Source organism: Protomyctophum bolini (genome assembly GCF_963924005.1).
Source record: "Protomyctophum bolini genome assembly, chromosome: 3".
In the NCBI taxonomy this organism is placed as follows: Eukaryota; Metazoa; Chordata; class Actinopteri; order Myctophiformes; family Myctophidae; genus Protomyctophum; species Protomyctophum bolini.
In genome coordinates this window covers 26,772,724-26,788,906 of record NC_137864.1, presented here as the reverse complement: position 1 = coordinate 26,788,906, position 16,183 = coordinate 26,772,724, and the positions used below count along the sequence as shown (strand labels likewise).

Genomic DNA, 16,183 nt, shown 5'->3' with positions numbered 1-16,183 from the left:
TTTGTGTTTTGTGTTGTGTCTTTGAATTTTGCATGCTTCATGTGGTACTAGGTGTTTGGGTTATTGTCTGCCTTGTATTATTTTTGGTGTTTTGTGTTGGGATCTTTGATTTTTTTATGTTTCATGTTGTCCAAATGGGGTTGGGTATTGTATATCTTGTATTATTTTTTGTGTTTTGTGTTGTGTCTTTGAATTTTGCATGCTTCATGTGGTACTAGGTGTTTGGGTTATTGTCTGTCTTGTATTATTTTTGGTGTTTTGTGTTGGGATCTTTGAATTTTTTATGTTTCATGTTGTCCAAATGGGGTTGGGTATTGTATATCTTGTATTATTATTTGTGTTTTGTGTTGTGTCTTTGAATTTTGCATGCTTCATGTGGTACTAGGTGTTTGGGTTATTGTCTGGCTTGTATTATTTTTGGTGTTTTGTGTTGGGATCTTTGAATTTTTTATGTTTCATGTTGTCCAAATGGGGTTGGGTATTGTATATCTTGTATTATTTTTTGTGTTTTGTGTTGTGTCTTTGAATTTTGCATGCTTCATGTGGTACTAGGTGTTTGGGTTATTGTCTGGCTTGTATTATTTTTGGTGTTTTGTGTTGGGATCTTTGAATTTTTTATGTTTCATGTTGTCCAAATGGGGTTGGGTATTGTATATCTTGTATTATTTTTTGTGTTTTGTGTTGTGTCTTTGAATTTTGCATGCTTCATGTGGTACTAGGTGTTTGGGTTATTGTCTGTCTTGTATTATTTTTGGTGTTTTGTGTTGGGGTCTTTGAATTTTTTATGTTTCATGTTGTCCAAATGGGGTTGGGTATTGTATATCTTGTATTATTTTTTGTGTTTTGTGTTGTGTCTTTGAATTTTGCATGCTTCATGTGGTACTAGGTGTTTGGGTTATTGTCTGTCTTGTATTATTTTTGGTGTTTTGTGTTGGGGTCTTTGAATTTTTTATGTTTCATGTTGTCCAAATGGGGTTGGGTATTGTATATCTTGTATTATTTTTTGTGTTTTGTGTTGTGTCTTTGAATTTTGCATGCTTCATGTGGTACTAGGTGTTTGGGTTATTGTCTGTCTTGTATTATTTTTGGTGTTTTGTGTTGGGATCTTTGAATTTTTTATGTTTCATGTTGTCCAAATGGGGTTGGGGTATTGTATATCTTTGTATTATTTTTTGTGTTTTGTGTTGTGTCTTTGAATTTTGCATGCTTCATGTGGTACTATGTGTTTGGGTTATTGTCTGTCTTGTATTATTTTTGGTGTTTTGTGTTGGGATCTTTGAAATTTTTTATGTTTCATGTTGTCCAAATGGGGTTGGGTATTGTATATCTTGTATTATTTTTGGTGTTTTGTGTTGTGTCTTTGAATTTTGTATGCTTCATGTGGTACTAGGTGTTTGGGTTATTGTCTGTCTTGTATTATTTTCAGGGTTTTGGGTTGTGTCTTGGAATTTTTTATGTTTCATGTTGTCCAAATGGGGTTGGGTATTGTATATCTTGTATTATTTTTTGTGTTTTGTGTTGTGTCTTTGAATGTTGCATGCTTCATGTGGTACTAAGGTGTTTGGGTTATTGTCTGTCTTGGATTATTTTTGGTGTTTTGTGTTGTGTCTTTGAATTTTTTTATGTTTCATGTTGTCCTAATGGGTTGGGTATTGTATATCTCGTATTATTTTTTGTGTTTTGTGTTGTGTCTTTGAATTTTGCATGCTTCATGTGGTACTAGGTGTTTGGGTTATTGTCAGTCTTGTATTATTTTTGGTGTTTTGTGTTGGGATCTTTGATTTTTTTTTATGTTTCATGTTGTCCAAATGGGGTTGGGTATTGTATATCTTGTATTATTTTTTGTGTTTTGTGTTGTGTCTTTGAATTTTGCATGCTTCATGTGGTACTAGGTGTTTGGGTTATTGTCTGTCTTGTATTATTTTTGGTGTTTTGTGTTGGGATCTTTGAATTGTTTATGTTTCATGTTGTCCAAATGGGGTTGGGTATTGTATATCTTGTATTATTTTTGGTGTTTTGTGTTGTGTCTTTGAATTTTGTATGATTCATGTGGTACTAGGTGTTTGGGTTATTGTCTGTCTTGTATTATTTTTAGTGTTTTGTGTTGGGATCTTTGAATTTTTTATGTTTCATGTTGTCCAAATGGGGTTGGGTATTGTATATCTTGTATTATTTTTTGTGTTTTGTGTTGTGTCTTTGAATTTTGCATGCTTCATGTGGTACTAGGTGTTTGGGTTATTGTCTGTCTTGTATTATTTTTAGTGTTTTGTGTTGGGATCTTTGAATTTTTTATGTTTCATGTTGTCCAAATGGGGTTGGGTATTGTATATCTTGTATTATTTTTGGTGTTTTGTGTTGTGTCTTTGAATTCTGTATGCTTCATGTGGTACTAGGTGTTTGGGTTATTGTCTGTCTTGTATTATTTTTGGTGTTTTGTGTTGGGATCTTTGAATTTTTTATGTTTCATGTTGTCCAAATGGGGTTGGGTATTGTATATCTTGTATTTTTTTTTGTGTTTTGTGTTGTGTCTTTGAATTTTGCATGCTTCATGTGGTACTAGGTGTTTGGGTTATTGTCTGTCTTGTATTATTTTTGGTGTTTTGTGTTGGGATCTTTGAATTTTTTTATGTTTCATGTTGTCCAAATGGGGTTGGGTATTGTATATCTTGTATTATTTTTGGTGTTTTGTGTTGTGTCTTTGAATTTTGTATGCTTCATGTGGTACTAATGTGTTTGGGTTATTGGCTGTCTTGTATTATTTTTGGGGTTTTGTGCTGTGTCTTTGAATTTTTATGTTTCATGTGGTACTAATGTATTTGGGTTATTGGCCGTCTTGTATTATTTTTGGTGTTTTGTGTTGTGTCTTTGAATTTTGTATGTTTCATGTTGTCCTAATGGGTATGGGTTATTGTATATCTTGTATTATTTTTGGTGATTTGTGCTGTGTCTTTGAATTGGGTATGGTTCATGGGGTACTAATGTGTTCGGATTATTGTATGTCTTGTATTATTTATGGTGTTTTGTGTTGTGTCTTTGAATTTTGTATGCTTCATGTGGTATTAATGTGTTTGGATTATTGTATGTCTTGTATTATTTATGGTGTTTTGTGCTGTGTCTTTGAATTTTGTATGTTTCATGTGGTACTTCAAAATATTATATTAATACAACAGGCCGCCTGTTTGTAGACTAACCCCACCATAAATAATACAAGACATACAATAATCCGAACACATTAGTACCCCATGAACCATACCCAATTCAAAGACACAGCACAAATCACCAAAAATAATACAAGATATACAATAACCCATACCCATTAGGACAACATGAAACATACAAAATTCAAAGACACAACACAAAACACCAAAAATAATACAAGACGGCCAATAACCCAAATACATTAGTACCACATGAAACATAAAAATTCAAAGACACAGCACAAAACCCCAAAAATAATACAAGACAGCCAATAACCCAAACACATTAGTACCACATGAAGCATACAAAATTCAAAGACACAACACAAAACACCAAAAATAATACAAGATATACAATACCCAACCCCATTTGGACAACATGAAACATAAAAAAATTCAAAGATCCCAACACAAAACACAAAAAATAATACAAGACAGACAATAACCCAAACACCTAGTACCACATGAAGCATGCAAAATTCAAAGACACAACACAAAACACAAAAAAAAATACAAGATATACAATACCCAACCCCATTTGGACAACATGAAACATAAAAAATTCAAAGATCCCAACACAAAACACCAAAAATAATACAAGACAGACAATAACCCAAACACCTAGTACCACATGAAGCATACAGAATTCAAAGACACAACACAAAACACCAAAAATAATACAAGATATACAATACCCAACCCCATTTGGACAACATGAAACATAAAAAATTCAAAGATCCCAACACAAAACACTAAAAATAATACAAGACAGACAATAACCCAAACACCTAGTACCACATGAAGCATGCAAAATTCAAAGACACAACACAAAACACAAAAAATAATACAAGATATACAATACCCAACCCCATTTGGACAACATGAAACATAAAAAATTCAAAGATCCCAACACAAAACACTAAAAATAATACAAGACAGACAATAACCCAAACACCTAGTACCACATGAATCATACAAAATTCAAAGACACAACACAAAACACCAAAGATAATACAAGATATACAATACCCAACCCCATTTGGACAACATGAAACATAAACAATTCAAAGATCCCAACACAAAACACCAAAAATAATACAAGACAGACAATAACCCAAACACCTAGTACCACATGAAGCATGCAAAATTCAAAGACACAACACAAAACACAAAAAATAATACAAGATATAAAATACCCAACCCCATTTGGACAACATGAAACATAAAAAAAAATCAAAGATCCCAACACAAAACACCAAAAATAATACAAGACTGACAATAACCCAAACACCTAGTACCACATGAAGCATGCAAAATTCAAAGACACAACACAAAACACAAAAAATAATACAAGATATACAATACCCAACCCATTAGGACAACATGAAACATAAAAAAATTCAAAGACACAACACAAAACACCAAAAATAATCCAAGACAGACAATAACCCAAACACCTTAGTACCACATGAAGCATGCAACATTCAAAGACACAACACAAAACACAAAAAATAATACAAGATATACAATACCCAACCCCATTTGGACAACATGAAACATAAAAAATTCCAAGACACAACCCAAAACCCTGAAAATAATACAAGACAGACAATAACCCAAACACCTAGTACCACATGAAGCATACAAAATTCAAAGACACAACACAAAACACCAAAAATAATACAAGATATACAATACCCAACCCCATTTGGACAACATGAAACATAAAAAATTTCAAAGATCCCAACACAAAACACCAAAAATAATACAAGACAGACAATAACCCAAACACATAGTACCACATGAAGCATGCAAAATTCAAAGACACAACACAAAACACAAAAAATAATACAAAGATATACAATACCCCAACCCCATTTGGACAACATGAAACATAAAAAATTCAAAGATCCCAACACAAAACACCAAAAATAATACAAGACAGACAATAACCCAAACACCTAGTACCACATGAAGCATGCAAAATTCAAAGACACAACACAAAACACAAAAAATAATACAAGATATACAATACCCAACCCCATTTGGACAACATGAAACATAAAAAATTCAAAGACCCCAACACAAAACACCAAAAATAATACAAGACAGACAATAACCCAAACACCTAGTACCACATGAAGCATGCAAAATTCAAAGACACAACACAAAACACAAAAAATAATACAAGATATACAATACCCAACCCCATTTGGACAACATGAAACATAAAAAATTCAAAGACCCCAACACAAAACACCAAAAATAATACAAGACAGACAATAACCCAAACACCTAGTACCACATGAAGCATGCAAAATTCAAAGACACAACACAAAACACAAAAAATAATACAAGATATACAATACCCAACCCCATTTGGACAACATGAAACATAAAAAATTCAAAGATCCCAACACAAAACACCAAAAATAATACAAGCCAGACAATAACCCAAACACCTAGTACCACATGAAGCATGCAAAATTCAAAGACACAACACAAAACACAAAAAATAATACAAGATATACAATACCCAACCCCATTTGGACAACATGAAACATAAAAAAATCAAAGATCCCAACACAAAACACCAAAAATAATACAAGGCAGACAATAACCCAAACACCTAGTACCACATGAAGCATGCAAAATTCAAAGACACAACACAAAACACAAAAAATAATACAAGATATACAATACCCAACCCCATTTGGACAACATGAAACATAAAAAATTCAAAGATCCCTACACAAAACACCAAAAATAATACAAGACAGACAATAACCCAAACACCTAGTACCACATGAAGCATGCAAAATTCAAAGACACAACACAAAACACAAAAAATAATACAAGATATACAATACCCAACCCCATTTGGACAACATGAAACATAAAAAATTCAAAGATCCCAACACAAAACACCAAAAATAATACAAGACAGACAATAACCCAAACACCTAGTACCACATGAAGCATGCAAAATTCAAAGACACAACACAAAACACAAAACATAATACAATATATACAATACCCAACCCCATTTGGACAACATGAAACATAAAAAATTCAAAGATCCCAACACAAAACACCAAAAATAATACAAGACAGACAATAACCCAAACACCTAGTACCACATGAAGCATGCAAAATTCAAAGACACAACACAAAACACAAAAAATAATACAAGATATACAATACCCAACCCCATTTGGACAACATGAAACATAAAAAATTCAAAGATCCCAACACAAAACCCCAAAAATAATACAAGGCAGACAATAACCCAAACACCTAGTACCACATGAAGCATGCAAAATTCAAAGACACAACACAAAACACAAAAAATAATACAAGATATACAATACCCAACCCCATTTGGACAACATGAAACATAAAAAATTCAAAGATCCCAACACAAAACACCAAAAATAATACAAGACAGACAATAACCCAAACACCTAGTACCACATGAAGCATGCAAAATTCAAAGACACAACACAAAACACAAAAAATAATACAAGATATAGAATACCCAACCACATTTGGACAACATGAAACATAAAAAATTCAAAGATCCCAACACAAAACACCAAAAATAATACAAGACAGACAATAACCCAAACACCTAGTACCACATGAAGCATGCAAAATTCAAAGACACACCACAAAACACAAAAAATAATACAAGATATACAATACCCAACCCCATTTGGACAACATGAAACATAAAAAATTCAAAGATCCCAACACAAAACACCAGAAATAATACAAGACAGACAATAACCCAAACACCTAGTACCACATGAAGCATGCAAAATTCAAAGACACAACACAAAACACAAAAAATAATACAATATATACAATACCCAACCCCATTTGGACAACATGAAACATAAAAAATTCAAAGATCCCAACACAAAACACCAAAAATAATACAAGACAGACAATAACCCAAACACCTAGTACCACATGAAGCATGCAAAATTCAAAGACACACCACAAAACACAAAAAATAATACAAGATATACAATACCCAACCCCATTTGGACAACATGAAACATAAAAAATTCAAAGATCCCAACCCAAAACACCAAAAATAATACAAGACAGACAATAACCCAAACACCTAGTACCACATGAAGCATGCAAAATTCAAAGACACAACACAAAACACAAAAAATAATACAAGATATACAATACCCAACCCCATTTGGACAACATGAAACATAAAAAATTCAAAGATCCCACCACAAAACACCAAAAATAATACAAGACAGACAATAACCCAAACACCTAGTACCACATGAAGCATGCAAAATTCAAAGACACAACACAAAACACAAAAAATAATACAAGATATACAATACCCAACCCCATTTGGACAACATGAAACATAAAAAATTCAAAGATCCCAACACAAAACACCAAAAATAATACAAGACAGACAATAACCCAAACACCTAGTACCACATGAATCATACAAAATTCAAAGACACAACACAAAACACCAAAAATAATACAAGATATACAATACCCAACCCCATTTGGACAACATGAAACATAAAAAATTCAAAGATCCCAACACAAAACACCAAAAATAATACAAGACAGACAATAACCCAAACACCTAGTACCACATGAAGCATGCAAAATTCAAAGACACAACACAAAACACAAAAAATAATACAAGATATACAATACCCAACCCCATTTGGACAAACATGAAACATAAAAAATTCAAAGATCCCAACACAAAACACCAAAAATAATACAAGACAGACAATAACCCAAACACCTAGTACCACATGAAGCATGCAAAATTCAAAGACACAACACAAAACACAAAAAATAATACAATATATACAATACCCCACCCCATTAGGACAACATGAAACATAAAAAATTCAAAGACACAACCCAAAACACCGAAAATAATACAAGACAGACAATAACCCAAACACATTAGTACCACATGAAGCATACAAAATTCAAAGACACAACACAAAACACCAAAAATAATACTAGACATACCATTACCCCGACACATTAGTACCATATGAAACATACAAAATTCAAAGACACCGCACAAAACACCAAATATTGAAAAGTATAGAGTTAAAGATCTATAAGGAGCCTATTTGGTTACCAACTCTCCATGATTTAGCTGGTGGGGTCACCTATACCCTCTCAAAGACCACCGGTAGCCCCCCCTGACCATTGCTTGAAAACATTTGCACTAGGTGACTGAAATCAGGGCATAGTAGGTACTGCAGGGTAATTATATATATATATATATATATATAGAAATTGACCACTAGGTGGGGTATCCTTGACTTACACAAGAATTACATTCAAGGACCACTGGTGGTCCCCAGACCAATGATTGAAAAACATTTGCACTAGGTGACTGAAATCAGGGCATAGTAGGTACTGCAGGGTAATTATATATATATATATATATATATATAGAAATTGACCACTAGGTGGGGTATCCTTGACTTACACAAGAATTACATTCAAGGACCACTGGTGGTCCCCAGACCAATGATTGAAAAACATTTCCCTAGATGACTGAGATCACATCAGGGCATAAATGGTATTGCAGTGTAAATATTTATATAGAGATTGAACACTAGGGGGGTATCATTGATTTTTCACAAGAATTACATTCAAGGACCATTGGTGGTCCCCAGACCATTGATTGAAAAAACATTGCCCTAGATGACTGAGATCACATCAGGGCATAGTAGGTATTGCAGTGTAATTATATATATATATAGAGATTGACCACTAGGAGGAATCACACACCCACTGTCAATGTATGTAAGGAATTTAAATACTAACTTGATTAATTTATGCATACAATTCACTTCAAAGAGTGGAGCCCCCACCTCTGTGTTTATCTAATTTGCATGTCTGGCACCTGGCATTCCACAAAGGGGGGAGCCCATCCCCCCAACCCACCCCCGCTCTTCATTTAATTTGCATGTCGCACCTGGCACCTGGTTAGAGCCCATCCCCCCCTTGTTTATCTAATTTGCATGTCTGGCACCTGGTCAGAACCCATCCCCCCACCCCACCCCCGCGCTTCATTTAATTTGCATGTCTGGCCCATGGCATTCCACAAAGACTGGGAGCCCATCCCCCCCACCTCACCCCCAGGGACAAACAAACAAATTTACATTTGTTTGTTTTTCACACCTTCGAGTCAGCATCTCTGCTGGCTTTTGGGGAGGCATGGCACATGAGACGCAGGGAGAGAGAGAGATGAGATCAGCTAATCACACACACATCATGCATTTTATAAATAACTATCATTAGTTTTTATTATTATTTAATTATAAACTATTATATGCTAATTATATTTATGGATATTTATATTTATGGATATTTATGATTTATGATTATGCTAATTATATATATGGAATTCATGGAATGTCGAGAATTTTAATTACTAATTTGCATAATTAATTATGCAAATTATGCATTAAATTGCTCACTAGCGCCACTAGTGGCCAGAATTGGTACCGTCCGACCATCATATAAGACTACTCTCGGATGTCCATCTTTGTTATTAGCACAAACAGCATAGCTAAAATAACGTTAAACAAGGTCTCCTCGTGGTTGTGATAACGATTCAATGTCAGGTTGACCAGGTTGTCAGACACAGCCAGGAAGATCAAAAGTCCAGCGCTCTTCTCCAGGGCGCTGTGCCAAGAAAGCCTGGCATCAGGAGTGCTGAAGACGAGCGGCACACAGCTCAAAAGGCACTCTCTGTGAGACTACTGGTACCAAACTAGAGCCAAAGGTAGGTACTCTGTGTGCTAAATACACATTAGCTAACTAGTTACCTCTGTCGGTACGCTATGCTGGCCTGAAGGACTGGTAAACCAGAGGACATCAAATTGTCATTAATGCTTGATATTGTGAGCTCCTTTGAAGTGTGTGCTGTTGCCAGAAATTGGTGTGCCATGTTTTGCTTGTGTACAGTAGGCGGAAGGCAACCTACCAGCAGGTTCTCTGGTTTGATGTCTCTGTGGACTATGTTGAGACTGTGCAGGTACTTCAGAGCTCCAGCCAGGTTGAACACCATGGCACTGGCATCTTTCTCTGTATATTTGGCAGATGACGTAATGGCATCAAACAGATCTCCTCCCTGCAGCAAAAGCAATGGTCAACATTGATAAGGGACACCAATTAGAAAATAGAGACGATCGGGGCACTCAAAGTTAAAAAGGAGGAATAGCCTTTATTTAATTAAAAAGCAACTGCCAATGACTACTGAATGAGATGAGTACACAAATTAAATGCAGATTCCTTTTTTATTTTTTTGCTGGTGAAAACCGATTACATAATCTGTATTATTTTGAGACCATTCCGATACAGATATGGCATTTTTATGGCCTATATGGCCAATTCCGATTATGCTACCGATTAATCCTGTAATACATTTTAATAAAGCATGTGTGATAAATAAGCTCTTACTTAAGCATTACAATTTATATCCTTAGTGTACAGTACCTTAACCAGCTCCATGACCAGGTAGAGCTCACACAAAGTGTCCACCTCCTCAATCAACATTATGATGTTGGGGTGTTTAACCCTTCGCAGCACGGCCACCTCATTCTCTATCAGGTGCTCCTGGACGCACGCGCACACACACACACACACACACACACACACACACACACACACACACACACACACACACACACACACACACACACACACACACACACACACACACACACACACACACACACACACACAATGACTAACTACAAGGTGTCCACAGAGATTCAAGTATTGTGGAATACCATCTGAATTGTGTGTGTGTGTGTGTGTGTGTGTGTGTGTGTGTGTGTGTGTGTGTGTGTGTGTGTGTGTGTGTGTGTGTGTGTGTGTGTGTGTGTGCGTGTGTGTGTGTGTGAGTGAGAGTAAGAGAGAGAGGAAGAGCAAAACAAAGAGAGAGGGGTTCAGGGAGAGATAGAGAGAGAGCAGTAGCGTCAGAATACAGAATGAGTATACATACAATAGGAAAACAAAGAGAGAGGTTTGAGGGATAGAGAGAAAGACAGGGGCAGAGAGAAAGAGAGAGGAGTCAGAGGACAATTTACAATCTAGGCATTTAGCAGACAGGTCAGTGTAAGCAGGGCAGAGATGTCAGAGCTTTGTTCAATGACATTGTGGATTGTACTGTTTAGTAGTTGGAGACAGAGGATATACCTTTCCTCTGCACTTAGTCTTGTCTATGATCTTCAATGCATACTCCTTCCCTGTGGACCTGCAGGCAGAAACACTGCAATTAGGAATGCAATAGCTGTGTTTCACATTGACCGTCTGCTACAGAGAGATGGCAGCGCAGCGGTAAGCTAGCTCTGTCTACTGTAGCTCCATTCATACTGGCTCAGTCGAGATAATGAAGGTAGCACAAGTATAGACAAAATATGGCAGGATGACAAAACATCTGTATTCCTGAATGTTGGAGGAATCACACACATGCGCACACACACACACACACACACACACACACACACACACACACACACACACACACACACACACACACACACACACACACACACACACACACACACACACACACACACACACACACACACACACACACACACACACACACACACACAATATAAATAGCAAGAGTGGCTGCAGTGGTGGCAGTAAAGTCAACTGCAGCAATAAAGTGAACAGTGCACTAAAATGCAGTGTAATACTGGGAAGAAAATAGCAGCAATGAATAGCTATGATCTTGTGATATAAACTTGTTGTTTATATCACTTTTAGTGTAGTATTAAAATACCATAACACTATTGAATAAGTACTAATATTGAATAGTTTACTTCACCATTGGTTAATCACCTACAGGCCAAAGGCATGATCGTGTTACATAACATTTTATTGGCGAACAAACGGTTAATGCCGAGTGGAAATACATAATGTACTTAGAAGGGTAAAACGACACAATGTTAATAACAAGCCATTACATTGTGTGCATTGTAAATATAACATACTGTACATGTACATGTTTGTCTGTAGCCTCTTGGCGTGTCAGTTTGCACATTTTGCACTCATGCACTGACTCAGTTCTACTCTACAGTCGTACAGTAGAATCTCACAACACCTTGTGACAACCCTACGGTGTACTTTAACATATCTATCCTATACATTTATTCATGTTAAAATACTCTCTCGTACAATGATGTTACAACTGTTTCAAATCTCTGTCACCTACCTCTCAACACATTCCTTGACCACGGCAAAGTTTCCATCACCGAGGACCTTGCCAACGTTGTACTTGTCCAGGATGGCAGAGGCAGACACACATCGGTTACCGTTGACTGCTGGGAAGAGACATAAGGTTACAACGGGATACACAATGTTTCTTTAACCTACACTGAAGAGACATCAGGTTACAACGGGATACACAATGTTTCTTTAACCTACACTGAAGAGACATCAGGTTACAATGGGTCGGGATACACAATGTTTCTTTAACCTACACTGCAAAATGCAGGGTTCATTTAACCACTTAAAAAAGCTTGATGCACTTCATGAGCTTGATGATACAAGCTTGATAGGAAGTATTCTGAGCTTGTATATCTGCTATTTTAGCTTGTGTGTGCAAGCGTGTATATGTGTGTGTACACGTGTGTGTGTGTGTGTGTGTGTGTGTGTGTGTGTGTGTGTGTGTGTGTGTGTGTGTGTGGGTGTCTGTGTGTGTGTGTTCAAGATAAATATAATAATATAACAATATAACAATATATATAATATATAATAATAGTACCAACTTATAATCATAAAAACTATGGGTACAGGTTTGGAAACCTTGTCCATGTAACAATAGCTGGCATGACAAAGAGCAATGTTCTTTGACAAAGACTCAAAGAACTAGCCAAATTATATTGCTCTGTTTGGGCTGTTATAGGCAGTTTGTCTGTCTCTGTGTGTGTAATATTATGAAACGTTTCACCTATAATGACATTCCCAAAATAGGGATGCCGTAGGTTGAAAGTAGTTCACTTAGAGTGACAAAAAATGCACCCGTGTCCATTTTGAATTAGTATTTATTTTTACCCCGTCCCTGGACCAAGACTCTGCAGCAGTTTCACAGAATGCCTGCAGAACAGTTACTTTAGTAAGAATGTAGAATGTTGCCATTTGAAATTATGGTAATAATAAATGTATTACATCATAACTAGCAAACTGTGGTTTTCAAAGTGGGAAAGCTAATTTGCATATACTTTACTATACTGTAATTCAATATACATTAATGTGTAATACACTGGTATGTATGATACCCTGCACTGTCTGATAAAGTCTGTCTCAACGTCCCTGCAGCAGAACAAGAACCAATAGCGGTATGTTATTCACTCTCTCTCTCACACACACACACTCACACTCACACTCTCACTCTCACACACACACACACACACACACACACACACACACACACACACACACACACACACACACACACACACACACACACACACACACACACACAGCAAGGACATTTAAATGTCTTCTCACACAAGTGCTGATACAGTGACACTCATCCCTAAACCAGGTTTTCAGCAATATTGTACCCAGGCAGTGACAATGCTATTGTCTGCTTGAGCTTGACCTGCAGTGCAGAGCCACGTGCTTTGGGTGGTGAGGGGGTGGAACAGCTGGAGGTGAGTGAGTTCATGTGACGTCCTGTGTGTTGCCAAGACCAGAGGAGAGGAGAGGAGAGGAGAGGAGAGGAGAGGAGAGGAGAGGAGAGGAGAGGAGAGGAGAGGACAAAAAGGGCATACTGTACCTTCAGGGCTCAGGCGGTCGGAGTGTTCTTGGTGATGATTGGCTGAGCCATTGACATTGGGGACAGACATGTAATGTGATGGAGGGATCTGGAGGAGAAACAACAAAAAACTGCTTAGCGCTCTGACCAAAACAATAACTTTAAGAGGAAATAATAACTAACTTCTACAAACAAAGCATGAAGTTAGATAATCATCAGAGATGTTTAACAACTTAAACCCTATATAACATTAGGTTTGGTTTGATCAGAGTTGGAGCTCGAGATCACTATTTTTGACGAATGTGGTTAATTGATGCTCTCACTGAGCAGAAAAAAGTGATCAAGGATCAGAATTAGAGGGCCCTATTTTGCATGTCTTTAGTACCAGGTCTTATGACTTAACTTATGGAGACGTGGCTAATGCCAATTTGCTGCTTTGAGTGGCCAAGCAGCATTGACCACGCCTCCAGGTCTCACACACACTGGCCCGCGAGCCGCCAGTTGAGTACCCCTGTCCTAGAAGATCAGATGGTGTGTGGGAAGCGGTGAATAATAATTCTCTTGTAAAACAAGACTTAATATGCTGTGGGGTTTGGTGACATGCACTGTCTAATGGCATTATGCTGAAGGGGAGCCAATTTGTGTCTCACAACATGACAGTAAGTGAGAGGTTCATGAAGAAATGCACTCACAAAGCATTGAGCCAAAAGCCAATGCACTGTCAAGTCTTGTTAATTAATGAAGGCTTCGCGTCATAATGCGTTTGTTTTTTCTTCAGTTGCACACGCAGCTCACGTCTGTCGTCCATTGTAATATACTAGAGGTTCACGCACCTTCATCTCTAATGTTATGCTGTGTCGAGGTTACAACGCTTCTGAAGAGAAATATACTTCTTTAGTTTAGAGTATGGACGGAGTGAGTAATAGCGGCTTTCAGAAATATACGCTGGCGCGATGCTAAGGGGACTATTGGCAATGTAATGGAAATAAAGGAATGCAATGCAAGCACATTGAAAGTGGTGGACAGGGAGCGCCGCCGCGTGTGGAGATAGAACTGGTAGAATGCAGAGGGGAAGCCAGTGATGTATGAGGACCAGAAAGCACAGTCGGGAATGGCAGTTTCGCCTCCGTCACGGCGTCCTGAACTGGTGCACATTTTTGTGTGTTTTTTGTGGCCGTGGAATTCTGGGAAATAGATTGTGCTCTTTATGGAGGAATGGCTTCACTGAGTAGATGACTATGTTCAGACTCTCGCTCACTGGCTCTACGTTAGCGGTCCCTCACAAGGAGAAGAATTCAATATGGTCTCCAGACCAACAGCTAGCCAACAACATCATGCCAAACTTATCAGGTTTATTGGATGTACTGCGTAAAACTACATTGTGATTTATTGGGAACAGCTGCTCATCGGCGGTGGTGTGGTCTCTAGGTATAAAAAATGAGATGCTTTTGGCTCAGATGTGAAACAATTCTTCAGAATACCTCACAGTTTGGCCATTTGTGCACTTACAGTAAGAGCCACCTTGCAAAGACGTAGGGAAGTTATTTATATAACTGTGCTAATGGTGAATTGGCATCCAAATATAAATGTGCCCTTCACAAGTACAAGGTGTGAAGAACTATCATGATGTACTGTACTTCCTCCAAAAGCACTTATCTGAGCTGGGAAACCCATCACCTCTGTGACTAAATAATTTGTACTGCACATGTGTACAGAGAGACCATTTTCAATGAGTCTCAGCTGTAGCATTTTTAGGGCATTGTGACAGAGACCTAATTTAAGGATCCATTATATTGTCTCAGCTATTGTACATGTAGTAGATATTTCCTCCTAAGCTCGATTGCCGGTATTCTTTTTTTTTATATGTCTGTGGGTGTTGTGGTTCTCAACTTCTCATTTCCCAGCAGCCCACCTTCTAGATTTGTGGCTGCTCACTCCCACAACTACGGAGGCTCACACTCTTCCAAAAGAAGGTTGCATACGAAAAATGCACCATTCACACTATACAATATCTTTTGAAAAAGGTTCCATATGGAACCATTTAAAAAATAATAGTAGATTCCTTACAGAGAACTGCATAATACCTTATTTTACTTTCTACTATAATGTATGGCATGGTGTTTTTGATTGATTCAAAACTTTATTAACAGTTTAAAAAAAATACAGACGTACAGATATA

At 37.0% G+C, this 16,183-nt stretch overlaps 1 protein-coding gene across 4 annotated transcripts in view; it reads right to left on the bottom strand.

Annotated features, from left to right (window-relative positions):
• Positions 1-16,183, bottom strand: part of dclk2a (doublecortin-like kinase 2a) — a 70,553-nt gene that overhangs the window by 12,802 nt on the left and 41,568 nt on the right. For all 4 annotated transcript variants that reach the window (XM_080760575.1, XM_080760577.1, XM_080760576.1 and 1 more), the window contains exons 7-11: positions 14,026-14,113; positions 12,457-12,562; positions 11,430-11,487; positions 10,725-10,844; positions 10,213-10,359 (exon numbers count right to left, since the gene is read on the bottom strand). In XM_080760575.1, the coding sequence (XP_080616701.1) occupies positions 10,213-10,359; positions 10,725-10,844; positions 11,430-11,487; positions 12,457-12,562; positions 14,026-14,113 (519 nt within the window). The remainder of the gene's footprint in view (positions 1-10,212; positions 10,360-10,724; positions 10,845-11,429; positions 11,488-12,456; positions 12,563-14,025; positions 14,114-16,183) is intronic.